This window comes from Littorina saxatilis, linkage group LG1 (assembly GCF_037325665.1).
Source record: "Littorina saxatilis isolate snail1 linkage group LG1, US_GU_Lsax_2.0, whole genome shotgun sequence".
In the NCBI taxonomy this organism is placed as follows: domain Eukaryota; kingdom Metazoa; phylum Mollusca; class Gastropoda; order Littorinimorpha; family Littorinidae; genus Littorina; species Littorina saxatilis.
The window spans coordinates 60,191,375-60,206,374 of record NC_090245.1 but is presented as its reverse complement, the minus strand read 5'-3'; the positions used below and the strand labels follow the sequence as shown (position 1 = coordinate 60,206,374).

Here is a 15,000-nt window from a genome sequence, read left to right as displayed (position 1 = left end):
AGATCAGGTAACGAAGTCTGAATGTTTCAAATCACTTACAGATTATTTGGAATTGAATGATGTTGTCTGTACTGTTTAATTAATGCTGTGAACAAAAACACTGCTGTCAATGCAACCCAAGGATACGTGAAACTGGCGTACTGATATGCTCTCATATAAACCAAACACAACTGAAAAAAACCCAATGTTATAATATTTATAACCTCTAAAGTCACAACCAAAAAGCATTCATGGTACAAACGTCAGCAAGTAATCATACAAGTGCAGCTGATCTTCCATTTGAGCAAAAGAGGGCAAGATAATTAAAACGGTCGTAAAAGGAGTTAGAGAATCATCACCAAACAGCAGCAGCTCTGACCCCCCCCCCCCCCCCCCCCAAAAAAAAAAAAAGCGATTCCGGCCTTTGTCTTTCACACCAACAGGCAGCTGAAAGTGGGCCAAAAGTGGTCCGCACTTCACTTCGACACTATCGACTGGAAAGGGCAAGTCAATTACAGACTCCATTCCGTACAGAGGCGGAACCAATTCTGCGAGCACACTTGCATGCGAGATGGAAGTGGTGAAAGTTTGATGCTGGCGGTGTCCCCCCATGCTGGCCGAAGTGCCAGGAGGCGGAAGAGCGACTTGTGCCGACGTCCTCCCCCACACCCTTCCCCCATCACGCGAGTCAACACGAACAGAAGGCAAACACTTCCTGAGAGGTGGAGGTAGTGGCTGTGAGGTCTAGGGGTTGGTGTTAGTCAGTGCTTGTTCGCTATTGACAGTCGATTCTATCCAGAGCTATCTTGGCTCCCATTTCAACTGATCAAGGTGTCGCTGATTTGATATACTTTTGGAGGCATGCTCACAACAGTACATTTTGCAGGTCTACAAAAGTGCTACTGCTAGTTCGGCGCACAGCGGTTTTTATCGAGTCCAGCTCATTCTTTGTTCGTCGAATTAGGGAGCTACGCAGTGAATGTTCGATGTCTTGTGAAATATATATCACATTGAAGTGTCTCTGACACGAAATAAAGTTAGGGTGTCAAATCCTACATGCCTATTAGGATTGTGCATTCTTACTGAACGTACTTCCCAGTGAAGCTCGCGCAGCTTTAGAAAAAAAAACCAAGTCGCGTAAGACGAAATTACTACATTTAGTCAAGCTGTGGAACTCACAGAATGAAACTGAACGCACTGCATTTTTTCACAATGACCGTAGTCCGTCGCTTGTGCAAAACGGAGTGAAACTGACGAGCCTGTTCAGCGCGGTAGTGGTTTCGCTGTGCTGCAGAGCACGCTTTTCTGTACCTCTCTTCGTTTGAACTTTCTGAGCGTGTTTTTAATCCAAACATATCATATCTATATGTTTTTGGAATCAGGAACCGACAAGGAATAAGATGAAATTGTTTTTAAATCGATTTCGGAAATTTGATTTCGATAATAATTTTTATATTTTTAATTTTTAGACCTTGTTTTTAATCCGAATATAACATATTTATATGTTTTTGGAATCAAAAAATGATGAAGAATAAGATGAACGTAAATTTAGATCGTTTTATAAATAAATAATTTTAATTACAATTTTTAGATTTTTAATGACCAAAGTCATTAATTAATTTTTACGCCACCAAGCTGAAATGCAATACCGAAGTCCGGCCTTCGTCGAAGATTGCTTGGCCAAATTTTCAATCAATTTGATTAAAAAATGAGGGTGTGACAGTGCCGCCTCAACTTTTACAAAAAGCCGGATATGACGTCATCAAAGACCTTTATCGAAAAAAAGAAAAAAACCTCCGGGGATATCATACCCAGGAACTCTCATGTCAAATTTCATAAAGATCGGTCCAGTAGTTTACTCTCAATCGCTCTACACACACACACGCACACACACACACACACACAGACACACATACACCACGACCCTCGTCTCGATTCCCCCTCTATGTTAAAACATTTAGTCAAAACTTGACTAAATGTAACAAGGGGGAAGTTGGCTATTTGCGGCTTCTTCTCCAAATTCGGCTCAGAAACAAATTAGCAAAAGTTATACAAAGGACTATCAACTTACCAGTATATTCGGTTTGCTCCGCTTTTGCAGTTTCGACAAACAACAGAAACAAACAATAAATCAGAATCCTGGTGTTGAGATCAAACACGCTGCATATGTTCATACTGAAGCCTAGCTTACTGTATGCAGTCAATAATTTGTATCTGTCAAAACATCGGAGTAGTATTATGATTACATTGACCACAAAAACCAGACTGTAAAGATCTGCAACACTGGAACGAAAATGCTGAGCAAAGTCAGACATTGCATGTGACCTTGCCAGTATTGGCAAACAAATCTAGATGTAGTTAACAAACAGTCTCGTTCTGAGTCTCGGTGTTTCATTTCCGCCACAGCACGAGGCAGGCCTAGGTTACGCGCCCAACAGAATGGCAGTTTGCTGCAGTGACGTAAGAACTAATGACGCCACGCTCGACATAACAATGATTTGCAGACGAGACGGAGCCCGGTGGGCAAACAGTTATAGGTCTGGCAGAACATACAGGGGCAGGACATAAAAAAAAAACGCGACAGGAAGACCTCGGAGGAGTCTGAAATGGTAATTCTTACAGACTAGGTGTGAAGTGACCTTTGGGGTGGCGTGAAACACGCTTGAGACTCAGATTTCAATCATGCCGACATCAGCAAGGGAACGATTGACTCGACGAATAGGGTGCTTGCAAAGTCGGCATCTCTCTCTCTCTCTCTCTCTCTCTCTCTCTCTCTCTCTCTCTCTCTCTCTCTCTCTCTCTCTCTCTCTCTCTCTCTCTCTTTCTCTCTCTCTCTCTTTCTTTCTTTCTCTCTCTCTTACTCTCACTCTCTTTCTCTTTCTCTCTCTCTCTCTCTCTCTCTCTCTCTCTCTCTCTCTCTCTCTCTCTCCCCCTCTCTCTCTCTCTCTCTATCTTTCTTTCTCTCTCTCTCTCTCTCTCTCTCTCTCTCTCTCTCTCTCTCTCTCTCTCTCTCTCTCTCTCTCTCTCTCTCTCTCTCTCTCTCCCTCTCTCTCTCCAAAATTTCACAACGCACACACAAGGACAGCAACAACAACAACAAGAGGCGAAGCCTTCAAGGCTCACGTAAGAAATCGACAAACAGTAACACAAACTCAATCACTCCGTCACACATACACACACACAGTAAGCATAGGTGACACGGTGCAAGAGTGCGAGACACTACATCTAGATCTGTCTGTCTGTAGCCTACTTACAGGGACATGACTGCCAGATGGCCAGATCGACACTGCGCTTTCGACAGCGCTTCCTCGCGCAGACACTGGAAACACGCTGTGCATATTATTAACCTGTAGGAAATCTCCTTTGGTATCTTCTTTGTCTATTTTTCTGGGGCTACGAAACCGAACAATGTGAAATCATGAGTCGTCTTCTCCGAATCGGCGAACTGCAGCTCGGTGATAACTGTATCTACACCAAAATCCTTCACGCGATCTGACCTAACCTTGACCCCTGACCTGGTCTACATACCACACACGACACAAACCAGTCAGCTGTTTTTACCCCCCCCCCCCAAAAAAAAACCAAAAAACACCCACCACCCGTTTTCTTTGGATACACACTTTAACTGCATACGTGCCGACGAAATGTTGATCATTGCTTCAATACTTTGAAGCTGTTGCTTGAATAATAACCAGGTAAAATTAGTATTTCGGTGTTCAGTCAAATGTTAAAGTTTCTACCACAGACATACATACATACGCACGCACGCACGCACGCACAGACAGACAAAAGTTAGCATCGCATAGGCTACACTTACGTGAGCCAAATACAACAACAACAACAGCAACAAAACACACAAAAACAAACACAAAAAAACAAAAAGATAAATCGCAGTAAAAATAGTCCTTGAAGTTAAAGGCACACTCAGCTTCACATAAACCAACAGTTTCTGGTCACAGACACTGTCAAACACCCTTTTGTTTAAACACTCACCGCTTGAGAAAATCCTAGGTGCCCTCCGTAAAGAGCGAGCATTTTTCAAAGAATTTATTTTTGAGTGGCCAGTACATGTACCGCAATCGGACGCCTCGTTTTGGCGCTAGAACTAACTTTTAAAATCTAAATGATAAATTGACAGCTTGTAACACAACATTCTTAAATCATAAAAGATTTCTTTTTTCACCAAGACAAGATCAGTGCAACTCGAAGTTTTGAAAGTTTCAAGAAAGGGAGCCCGGAAGCAGTCCACGCAAGGTCGTGTTTCCCCAAGCAGACGAATTTTCTGCATATCGCTTGCTTCTTTAAAGCCATCGCCGCCGATAAGTTCGTGTGACTCGCAGTCGTTTGTTGCATTATAGATTCAGAGGTACACAATGACGCGCTATTGCAGATACAGCGAGTCGATTGAAATCACAAACTGAAGACGAAATTGTGAGAAAAAAAAAGAAAGCGTGTGACACGGTTCCACGATGGCTCAGGGGTAAAATAAACCACGAAATCTGGTGTGTGGTTTACTTAAGCTAAATAGTCATTCAAACGAAATGTGTCTTTTAATGCTGTTAAATGCTATTGCAAGTGTGTTCCATAAGGTTAGAACTGCTATTTTCGTGAGAAGATTTAAATCAGTATGTAAACCATTTGAGACAGACTGAGGCTTTCAAGCACGTAAGTGTTCCTATCGTGTAACACAGGGTTCAGCCAGCAGGAAGAAAAAACTAACGCAATGGGACATTTGTCTCCCTCAACCCAATTTCGATGGAACATAGTCGAAGGCAAAAAGAGCCAAAAGGGCTTGCGCAGCCTGCACACGTTTTTGACCAAAGATGCAAAATGGTGCAATATGGTGCCATCTGGGAATAAGCCGCTATATTATGTTATATCTGTGTGTATGTGTTTGTGTGTATGTGTGTGTGTGTGTGTGTGTGTGTGTGTGTGTGTGTGTGTGTGTGTGTGTGTGCGTGCGTGCGCGTGCGTGCGTGCGGGCGGGCGTGCGGGCGGGCGTGCGGGCGGGCGTGCGGATGTGTGTGTGTGTAAAACAGAGGCCATTTTTAGCTGAATCAATTGGAGCAGATTAATACAATTGCAGCTTACACAAATATGTCAACCAAAAAAAGTCCCACTTTTTACAGGAAGAAGCCAGGCTTTTTATGCTTAGCATGTGCTTTAAGCTTAATGGTGTTTCTTGATAATCATTCTATAGCAATCGAAGAACGCTAGTCGCCGCTTTCGCCGCCATCCCCTTGATCTGTTATTTCATTGTCAGCTAAGGTTCACAGACGAGGCAGTTAAAATGAATTCCTTTCTTGACCCGGCAATAATTTTACTTTTTTGTAGGAATTATTATTTCTGGTGTAAGCCTGTATTTCCAAGCGAGCAAATTTAGTTTAGCGGATTGGCTGCATACAATTCAATGCACTACATATTTAACAGCCAATCACAGCGATACACAAACTCGGCTTGGCTCGCGCTTTTGCTTTGCTCAATTGCGGATGCTGTACTCCGAGGTGAAGTGTACATTTGATGCCACAGTGTTACGTAATCTCAGTGCGCCCTTTGGCGCGCTGAAAGTAATTGTAATGTGACATTTTCAGATTTAATGCGCCAATGTCGCAGGGCGCACTTGTAAACTGAACCCTGGTATAACAGCTAGCTGCAATGCCACTGTTTATGTTCTATCAGGTCGCCCCAAACAAATTCCAAACATAGCAGCCAGACCTACTTACAAAAGGCATTTCAATAACACTCTTCTTGCCAGACACAACAGCCTCGCACAATATGCTGACAACAATCCCGGAAGGAGCCATCTGGGCATAAATCAAAAGGCTTCCTTCAATTGTGTGATTACAAACCCGTCGTTGTTCAAAACCAAACGACTGGCGAGCAGACACTGGCGCTGTCCAATCGAAGGGGAAGATCTATAAAGAACAAAAAAAAAGGAAAGCTTCTAAAACCACAGACGTGAGAGGTTTGGGCTTTCAGTGGCTTTTTGAAGGTCAAAATCCCATGAGGTGTCGCGGTTGTTTCAACGTGTGCTGTTTGCAGTCAACGGTTGACCCAGTTTGTCTCTGCCTCAAATAATCGTTTTTAAAATACAGGTTATTTGTGTGTTATCTGATGTTCTGAACCCGATGACATATGCTCACAATTAAAAATAAAAATGGTTATATCTTTTTGAAATTATTCTTTTATACAAGAAAGTGGCTTCATAGATTTTTTTTAAACACACGAAACCAGACCTGTTTACCCCCATAAGTGTTTTGGAGTAATGCTCAGCCCCAAAAATAGTAATCCTGGCACAAAAATAGTAATCATCCAGCATTCGTCGCCAATTACAACGCACATGACAACTGTGTCTGCGAAATGCAATCATGCACATTATATCCATCATTCACAAACAAAACACATCAGTCAGTTTTTGTAGTCATCATAATTTCAAAGAAGATCACATCAAAAGCACATGCATCACTGATTCTTTTGCTCGTAGTAGGCCTTTTTCAGTGTGTCAAGCGCTTCTCTACTGTACTTGCGCTTGCCGAATGAGTGAGGGCGAGACTTCACCACTAGAATAAGGCTCTCCAGCGTCTCATCAGACAGACATGATCTCTGGTCAGTGCTGTGCTTTTTCACCCCATTTTGCCATTGAAAAAAACAATGCCAAACATGTGAATTGATAAAAAAAAAAAATAAAAAAATAAAAAAAATAAAAAATTACATTTTTTTTATTTATGAAAATCGTAGTCTTGACACGGATAGCGGAATGGCGTATTTTTTGCAGAAAATCGTAATAAATTACGCCAAAATCGTAAGGGTAAACAGGTCTGCGAAACGAACACTTGTAGAAATGTAGTTAATCCACTATTGTGTCACATCTTGTTCATTTCGCCACAAACAGCAGCAGTTCATTCAAATCACAATACCAAAAGAAGACTATCAGGTAAATACAAGATGAAAGTCACGATCTGGTAAATTATCCAGTTCCCATCTAAATGAACTGCAGTTGATCACGACCACAGTAAGGCGACAGGAGAAGACAAGTGGGTCTCCAGTGGATTATGGCTTGCATGTGCAAACCTAACGAAACAAAGCTCTGGCCGCAATATGTCTTCTGGTCATTTGTCATCTCCTGTAGTGACTTTAGTGAAAAAGTGATTGAAATTGGCGGTCATATTTGCTGCACTTGTAACCTGAGCTAAACGCAAATTGCCATCCCTGCATAGCCACAGGCAGAGGCGCCCCATGAACTGCTCACCTAGGGACCATAACCGGCGTACACAAAATGACCATCTCTGTAATGAATTGTTTCAGTAATTTCAAGCATCGAGGCACTTAGGTACTGCGAACGACCATCAACACCTTGGATCATTAAGGTAAGGAGCGGCGGTCGCTCGTTAAAGTAATTACCCACGGAGCTAACGCATTGTTTGGCCAGCAGGCGCCCCTTTAAAGCCAGAGGATAAGATGACTCGTGCAGAACCGTCATCAATTCTGTCTCTGCTAGCTTCGGTCTCCTTCCGCTAGGGGAGGTAAATGACTGTTATCGGAAGCTGGCAGTACCCAACATGCGGTGTCCATCACCAGCGAAACCAATTTGTTGAGAAGAGAAGGGGAACGTTCACCGGCCAAACCTTTCGCCGAGCGAAACTGATTTCTCTCACATATCTGGCTCCTGTTTAGTTCCCTTCACAGCCAGAACGCCGCCGCAGCATGCGTTTTATGATGGCGGGGGAAGCGCTGAGCGAACGTCGTTAGTTATGGAGTTAGGGCGTCCATGAATAGAGATGAAAAAGATCAAGGTCCACGGCGCGCCGGGATGTGGATAAAAGGCCCGCCATTTCTCAGAGCATTTGGCTGCTGATCGAGCTTTTCCTGAGGGCTTGATGCTCCATTGCCTTTAGTATCATCCAAGAATTATTGATTTTTTTCAGCGAAGTGCTTTGGGATGTTGTTGAAAGAAAAGATCATCAGTTAGTTGAAGTTTGCCATCGGTTCAGAATTTCAGGTCGTGTCGCATGTGATTTGAATGCATTGACCTAAAGTGAAACCGAACTTCCTTTTATTGATTCGGTAGAATCGAGTGACAAGGAACATGATTGGCAACTCTTGATTTAGACTCTGCTTGGGTTAAAATCATTTTTATATGTGGGCTCTATCGCACCTCACATTGCCTTAGAAGAACAAGAAAGAGATTTAATATGATCGATAGAAGACTCCCACGAAGGTGATCTATCTCTTTCTCTGTCTGTCTGTCTATCTGTTTGTCTGTCACCCCCCTCTCTCTCTCTCTCTCTCCGAGTCTCTCTCTCTCTCTCTCGCTCTCTCTCTCTCTCTCTCTCGCTCTCTCTCTCTCTCTCTCTCTCTCTCTCTCTCTCTCTCTCTCTCTCTCTCTCTCTCTCTCTCTCTCTCTCTCTCTCTCTCTCTCTCTCTCTCGTTTTCGCCCTCATTCCGGGAGGAAGTGCCAGATTCACAGTCACATGAAACCAAAGTACCTACGCACCGCACGGCCTAGCAGATAATTGCTGAGGGATTCTCTCTTGAGAGTGTTTGCGTGTGTTTATGATTTCACTGATGATCCTCGCTGACGCAAAGTGATATCAGACTCACTGCCCTGCTTCTTTCCTTTCTACCTGCGATGCACGTGTTGAAATCCGGCAAGAACAGTGCCCTCCTTCTCAGCACTGAAGTAATAAGGTTTCTGAAATCTCACAACTGTAATGGGAAGCGTGAATGTTGGATCTGAGCCAAGGTGTGTGTGTGTGTGTGTGTGTGTGTGTGTGTGTGTGTGTGTGTGTGTGTGTGTGTGTGTGTGTGTATGTGTGTGCGCGCGTGTGCGTGTGCGCGCGCGTCTATGCCAGAAGTTCGCACTTACATTATTTCTAGTCCATCAGTGCACGCCGTCTATCCAAATATTCTTAGTACGCTCCCCCTAACTTCCTGTTCGTCGCTGTGATGCGTGCCTCAGCTGGTATGTCTATGAAAAATTTAAATAAAAAACGCTCGCGCTGGACCCGAGTACTCTTCAGACTGGCTCGCTCCCCCAGTATGAAAGTTTTTGTCTTGTGCACGTGGATTAAATAAAAATAAAAAAAATAAAAATGTATTTATTTATTTTACACAGTTAAAAAAATTATTAGAGTAAAATAAAACATTAAAACGTTCATAATAAACAATTTATAAAAAAAAAAAAAAAATAGACTGCCCATGCCGGGAATCAAACCCGGATCACTTGGATTAAAAAAATAAAAAAATAAAAAAATTATTTATTTATTTTACACAATTAAAAAAATTATTAGAGTAAAATAAAACATTAAAACGTTCATAATAAACAATAGTAAACAAGAATTAAAAAAAAAAAATAAAAAAATAAAAAAATAGACCGCCCATGCCGGGAATCGAACCCGGATCACTTTGGCCATAGACGAATCGCTTTCCACCCGGATCACTTGAATTTAAAAAAAATAAAATATATATATATTATTTATTTATTTTACACAATTAAAAAAATTATTAGAGTAAAATAAAACATTAAAACGTTCATAATAAACAATAGTAAACAAGAATTTAAAAAAAAAATAAATAAATTAAAAAAAATAGACCGCCCATGCCGGGAATCGAACCCGGATCACTTTGGCCATAGGCGGACGTGCTACGACAACTTTACTAGAGTTGTGCGCCTTGAATCACTGTGTGTCCCTGTCGCTCTCTCTCGTGCTCTCTGTCTCTCTTTCAGTCTCACCGAGACCAAACACTGCATTGTAGTTTCTTTGCCGAGACCAAATCCCCACCCGCTGGCTGGCTTGCAAATCATGCTTTTCTCGTCACTGTTGTGTGACGTGATCGGCGGTTCTATGAGCCGAACCGCAGTTCTATCCCACCGCGAATTCCGCCCGCCGTTAAGAGTCGTTTTTGTGATTTATTTCGCATTTAGGTCCCAGGTAACATTATGAAGTTTTAATACGATCAATCGGACCTATTATCAAGTTAGTGTATCGACTTTTGAACGAACTGCGCCCAGTAGCTTCCCAGCAATAAGCTGTTAAGTGGAGAAAGACACACACACAGACTCACACACACACAGACACACAATTAAAGTCTGCTGAGCCCAAGTACTAGCGTACTCGGGGATAAAAGGTATCTTAACAAAGTTAGGATGTTTACTTTTTAGTCGCATCTACTCATCGGAGGTTATATCTAAGCCCTGACTGTTTTATAATGTCAACTTTACGTCCGGTTGAAGAGCAAATAAACAGTATGTGCATCAAAGTTGCGTTTTCCTGCGAATATTCCACTTAAAACATAAAATATGGACAAACGAAGCTTCATGTGGTTGTACAGCTAGAATACATTCATTCTGTGTTTGATTGTGTTTCGATAGGCTACATTTGTTTACCAACCATGACAGCACTGAAGAGTTGTTCGTGAAGTAAATCACTGTTTTGACTTGCATTTGATACGCTACCCCGAGATTCTGTCTCTGTGCTTAGTACGCTCCCCATATAAGCCTTAGTACACTCCCCCGAAGATCAATAATTAGAATTTGGGAAATAGTTAACTTTGCTTTTCTGTGCCTGAATATCGACATAGTCTGCACTGCATCATCATTCAAACATCAAACTTTGTTTGCACTCTAGTACACTTAACCTAGGTGGGGTCACAGAAGTGTGTTTCTCCCCTTTGTTTCTGCTTCGAGTCATGCACGCATAATTTGGTATTTGTAGTTTGTTTTCGCTTAAACACATTAGGGGTCCCAGTCGAGATTTTCATTGTAAATATCGTTTTCCGGACAATGATGAATCTTCTATATGGACGTTGGTGTGTCACAACACAGAAAGCTGAATGAAAAATGCTGCACTTTGTTTCTGTTGAAATGTGTGGAAATTACCCGCGTAAGGTCGTTTTCAAACACAAATCGAAACAGCGTCAGATCGGCAAAACGGAAAAAAAGTGTAGACTGCAACAGAAAATCCAACACATGTCTTACTGGCCGAGAGCTTTCTCATCACTGGCAACAGATACAACGTGACCTGAAAAAACGTGAAGTATTCAAAAGTCAACTCGGGCGCCTGAATAATTGCTTGTTTACGGGATCTCTCTCACACTCTGGCCACACGAAGAGCATATTCGTGAAACGGTAGCATTTTATTTGGTAAACATTTTTGGCTTTGACACATACACCATCTGCAATCATCTTTTATGGCAACTTAACTATATTTTAACTGAATGCGTGAATATTGCCTCACGCGATTTTTGTATTTATTTAATTGATATAAAAGACATGTAATATATAAAACCTCCGTACCGATTATTAACTAATTCAGGAAAATATAGACAAACATTGCTAAATCAGTGGTGTGTTTGTGTGTGTGTGTGTGTGTGTGTGTGTGTGTGTGTGTGTGTGTGTGTGTGTGTGTGTGTGTGTGTGTGTGTGTGTGTAGACTGAGGTTACACAGCTCATCTCAATCAGTCAGTAGATAGTAAAAATAGTGGTCGAAGTTTGCGGCTCATGAAAAATGCGAGCTTCAGTTAAATACTGCAAGCTCGCATTTTTCATGATCCGCTAACTTCGACCTATATTGTTACTATCTACTGTGACTCGTTGTGTAACCTCTACTTATATACAAATATGTGTTTATGTAGAAGTTCGACACAAAATACCCTTCTCTTAGGGAGTTAACCAAGCCGATAACTGTACGAAAAGCAAAGGTAAACTGGCGTACTAAGAAAAGAAATAACTTATAGGGGGTGCGTATCAAAGGTGGTCGAGGAGTGTATTAATAAAATTCTGAGCGTCGTAATTAATCGTCCAAATATAGAAAGATGGAAGGCTTTGAAATTACCATTGGTGGTTCAAAGCAAGTGTTTTAGATTCAAGAATATCCCTGGATAAACAAATCGAAGCACAATAACTGCTGCCTTGAGTTAAACGTTGGGAAAGGTAAAAATAGACTAAAGAAATACTTGTTACAGCATAAATCGTGTAAGTTCGCTTCGAAATGCCATCCAAAGTAGACGAAGCATGTAGTTAGTTTAGTACATTAGCAAGCAGCACTATCAAAATCAAGTGACACAATTGACGAAAAGTATCCTTTCTTATGCGTTTTAGTATGAGACTCACCTTTGTCTCGCGTCGATTCTGCAAACAGGAAGCTAGGGGGAGCGTACTAACAATATTTGGATCGACGGCGTGCAGTGGTGAACCTTGCTATCGACGCTGATAAAAAATACCGCAGCTTGTTTTCAATTGTCTGGAGTTTTTAATTTTAAAGAAACTGCTTTCTATCTTTCAGTATGATTTTTGTTTCTTACATATTTTTTTGTGTCTTTTCCTCATGTTTTTCTGCTTTCTCTCACATTTCGTTTCTCGTCCTATTTGTGTGATTGTGTGTGTGTGTGTGAGTGTGTGTGTGTGTGAGTGTGTGTGTGTGTGGGGGGGGAGGGGGGGGGGCGTATAAGTTAAAAATGTTTGGTCTCTTTCCAATGAACGTTCTGTCTCATCACGACTATTTAAACATATTGAGGTTGTGTTTTTGTTGTTGTGTTTTGTTTGTTTGTTTGTTTTTATGTTTTTTAAGAACACCGAATCTTAAACCAAAAAAAATATTCCGCAATTGTTTAATATTTCACTAGTTTTAGTTTTCCCTGTGTGTATCAGTAGTGCAAGTAAGTGCACTGCAAATCACGAGAAACCAGACACGGGGGCCACTGACCTTTCAAAGCCATCATGGCGGAACTCAAGGGGGCTGAACTCTGGAAATGACAAATATATACAAGCGCACGGACTCCCCATGGCAGTGATTAGGGCTTCTGGCGACTTCGCTGAGACAGCAAAATACAGCCTTCATCGTGCAGATTTACCTACGTTATCGTCAGGTTAATCATACAGTCACATCGAGTTAGACGTGAAGGAAATCACACAATTATTACCCAGCATCGTGCTTACTGTTTCTGTGTGAGTTGTATAAGCGAGATTCACATTTTGCCACAGTGCGAAGCTTGCATGGGTTCTCTCATCGGCTCCAGTTTTGAAAAGACGCAATCCTGCTTTAGTCTGTTCCCAGAAAAGAAATGATTCGACAAAAGCATGCTTCACAATAAGTGATGAAATAAACAAAAGCGAAATGATTTCAAAAGCCCTTGACACGAAACACTTTCCAGAATGAAAAATTATGGCGGACCATTCCTTTTTGTTCTGTTGTCCTGGCGCACACACACACACACACACACACACACACACACACACACACACACGCACGCACGCACACACGAACGCAAGTACACACACTCACACACACACACACACACACACACACACACACACACACACACACACACACACACACACACAGAAAAACCAAGCATGCTCAAGTAGAAAATAAAGCGCACTCCTGATGGATAACGAAATTGTTGCATGGACTAATGGTAATATGACTATACTTTCATAAAAGGAAGTCTTTTGTTTTTGAGGAATAGTTGCAAAATAGTGCATGGAAAGAGAGCAATGAAAATAGCTTGACGGGAATTATCTAGCTTGTTTTGCTCGTTGCTTACCAAAGATAATTGCAGCGTATATTTGTTCCGTAATGTGCAAATAAAAGTTCTCAGAGAGCTTAATTACAGGCACAGTCCTTCCCGTGAAGAAATTCGGATCACAATCTCAAATATGCCCATGCTTTTACATGGGATTGGACCATCTCTCCTATTGGACACATCACTAAAATCAACAGCCTTTGGCGCTTTCTTTGCAGTGCGGGAATTGTGTATGAATTCATTTCCCAGAAAACATGAATAGCTTTTTGTAAAACAAATTCATAAAAATAATATTATTCTACACAGCAAGCAGTCAGAATTTGGATTGTTGGTATGTGTTTAAGTGGATGAACTAATCCAATGGTAAAGCATGGCCAGATCGGAGATGGTGAGCTGTTTTCACGGGAATAACTGTGCCCTTAACGTCGCTGTTCTTTTAGCAGCCGCAAGAGGTAGTATTTGTGGGGTTGGTGGTATCAAATGAATTGTGAGAGGTTTAATGTATACCGGTTTTACGCCTCCCTCGTCGGTCACTGACTCTTCATTGACTCGTGAATTGTGATCTGTGTGTGCATTTGTTTGTTGTTTCTGTCTTTTTTCATAATCTTCAAGTGTTTACATGATTCGCTGCAACAAAAACGTGTTCAACGGATCCTTGAGATCAAGAATATTTCATTCATGACCATGACTTGGAAACCATTAAAACCATATCTTACAAATTCAACAAGTGGTAGCTTCCCTAACATACTACTACCCCATAGTATTCCTGAGCAGACACTGGTCGTTTCTGCGAGAGATTACTTACGGTCAAAAATTGAATCAGTGAAATACCAGGAATGCCTCAGTTATTGCTGACAAGATCAGCAAGGGAAAAAAAAGAGAGAAAGAAGGCGGCAGGGAAAACCAGTAACAGACAACAAAAACACCTGTCAAGCCGACACAGCATCAAACCGGCATACAAAGGTATTCGACTGAGAATGAAGGGGTCTACAGAAAACAATGAGTCAAAACGCTAGGTGGTTACCTACTTTCACCTGTTTATAAACAACAGACCAACACGGGCAAATCAGAAATGCACCGCACCACGTGCTCCCTGACTGTTGCCGTGTTCCTCCCCTCTTCCCCCAACTTTGGCACATCAACAATCAGCCATCCATCCACAGTGCCCAAGACACATTTTTGCCTCTGGAGGAAAACAACCACATTCTCGGGGGAACAATCCTCCCGACAAGTGTGGCATTCTCCACACCTTGCTTTACTTTGCCGTTCCCCAAACACACGCCCAGTGCCACGCTCTATCCCGGAACGCATCAGTCTCTTCCCGAGACGACCTGACATTGAGTGGAGTCGTAAGACTCACGCCACAACACATCGAGACAAACGAGTAACGGTCTCTTTAAGATCTGTCAGTATCACTGGCCTGACATGTGTGCTAAAGTCCAGCTGGTGTCCTTGACGCATCATAGCACTCGTTTATGGATTGCTTTTCGTGTCAGA

At 42.0% G+C, this 15,000-nt stretch overlaps 2 protein-coding genes across 2 annotated transcripts in view; both read right to left on the bottom strand.

The window, feature by feature from the left end:
• The window catches only part of LOC138950661 (uncharacterized), a 9,675-nt gene extending 3,892 nt beyond the window's left edge, over positions 1–5,783 (bottom strand). The window contains exons 1-2 of the mRNA XM_070322374.1: positions 5,703–5,783; positions 2,920–3,135 (exon numbers count right to left, since the gene is read on the bottom strand). Of these exons, the coding sequence (XP_070178475.1) occupies positions 2,920–3,135; positions 5,703–5,783 (297 nt within the window). The remainder of the gene's footprint in view (positions 1–2,919; positions 3,136–5,702) is intronic.
• LOC138981069 (hemicentin-1-like) overlaps positions 1–15,000 on the bottom strand; it is a 349,865-nt gene that overhangs the window by 227,483 nt on the left and 107,382 nt on the right. The window lies entirely within an intron of this gene.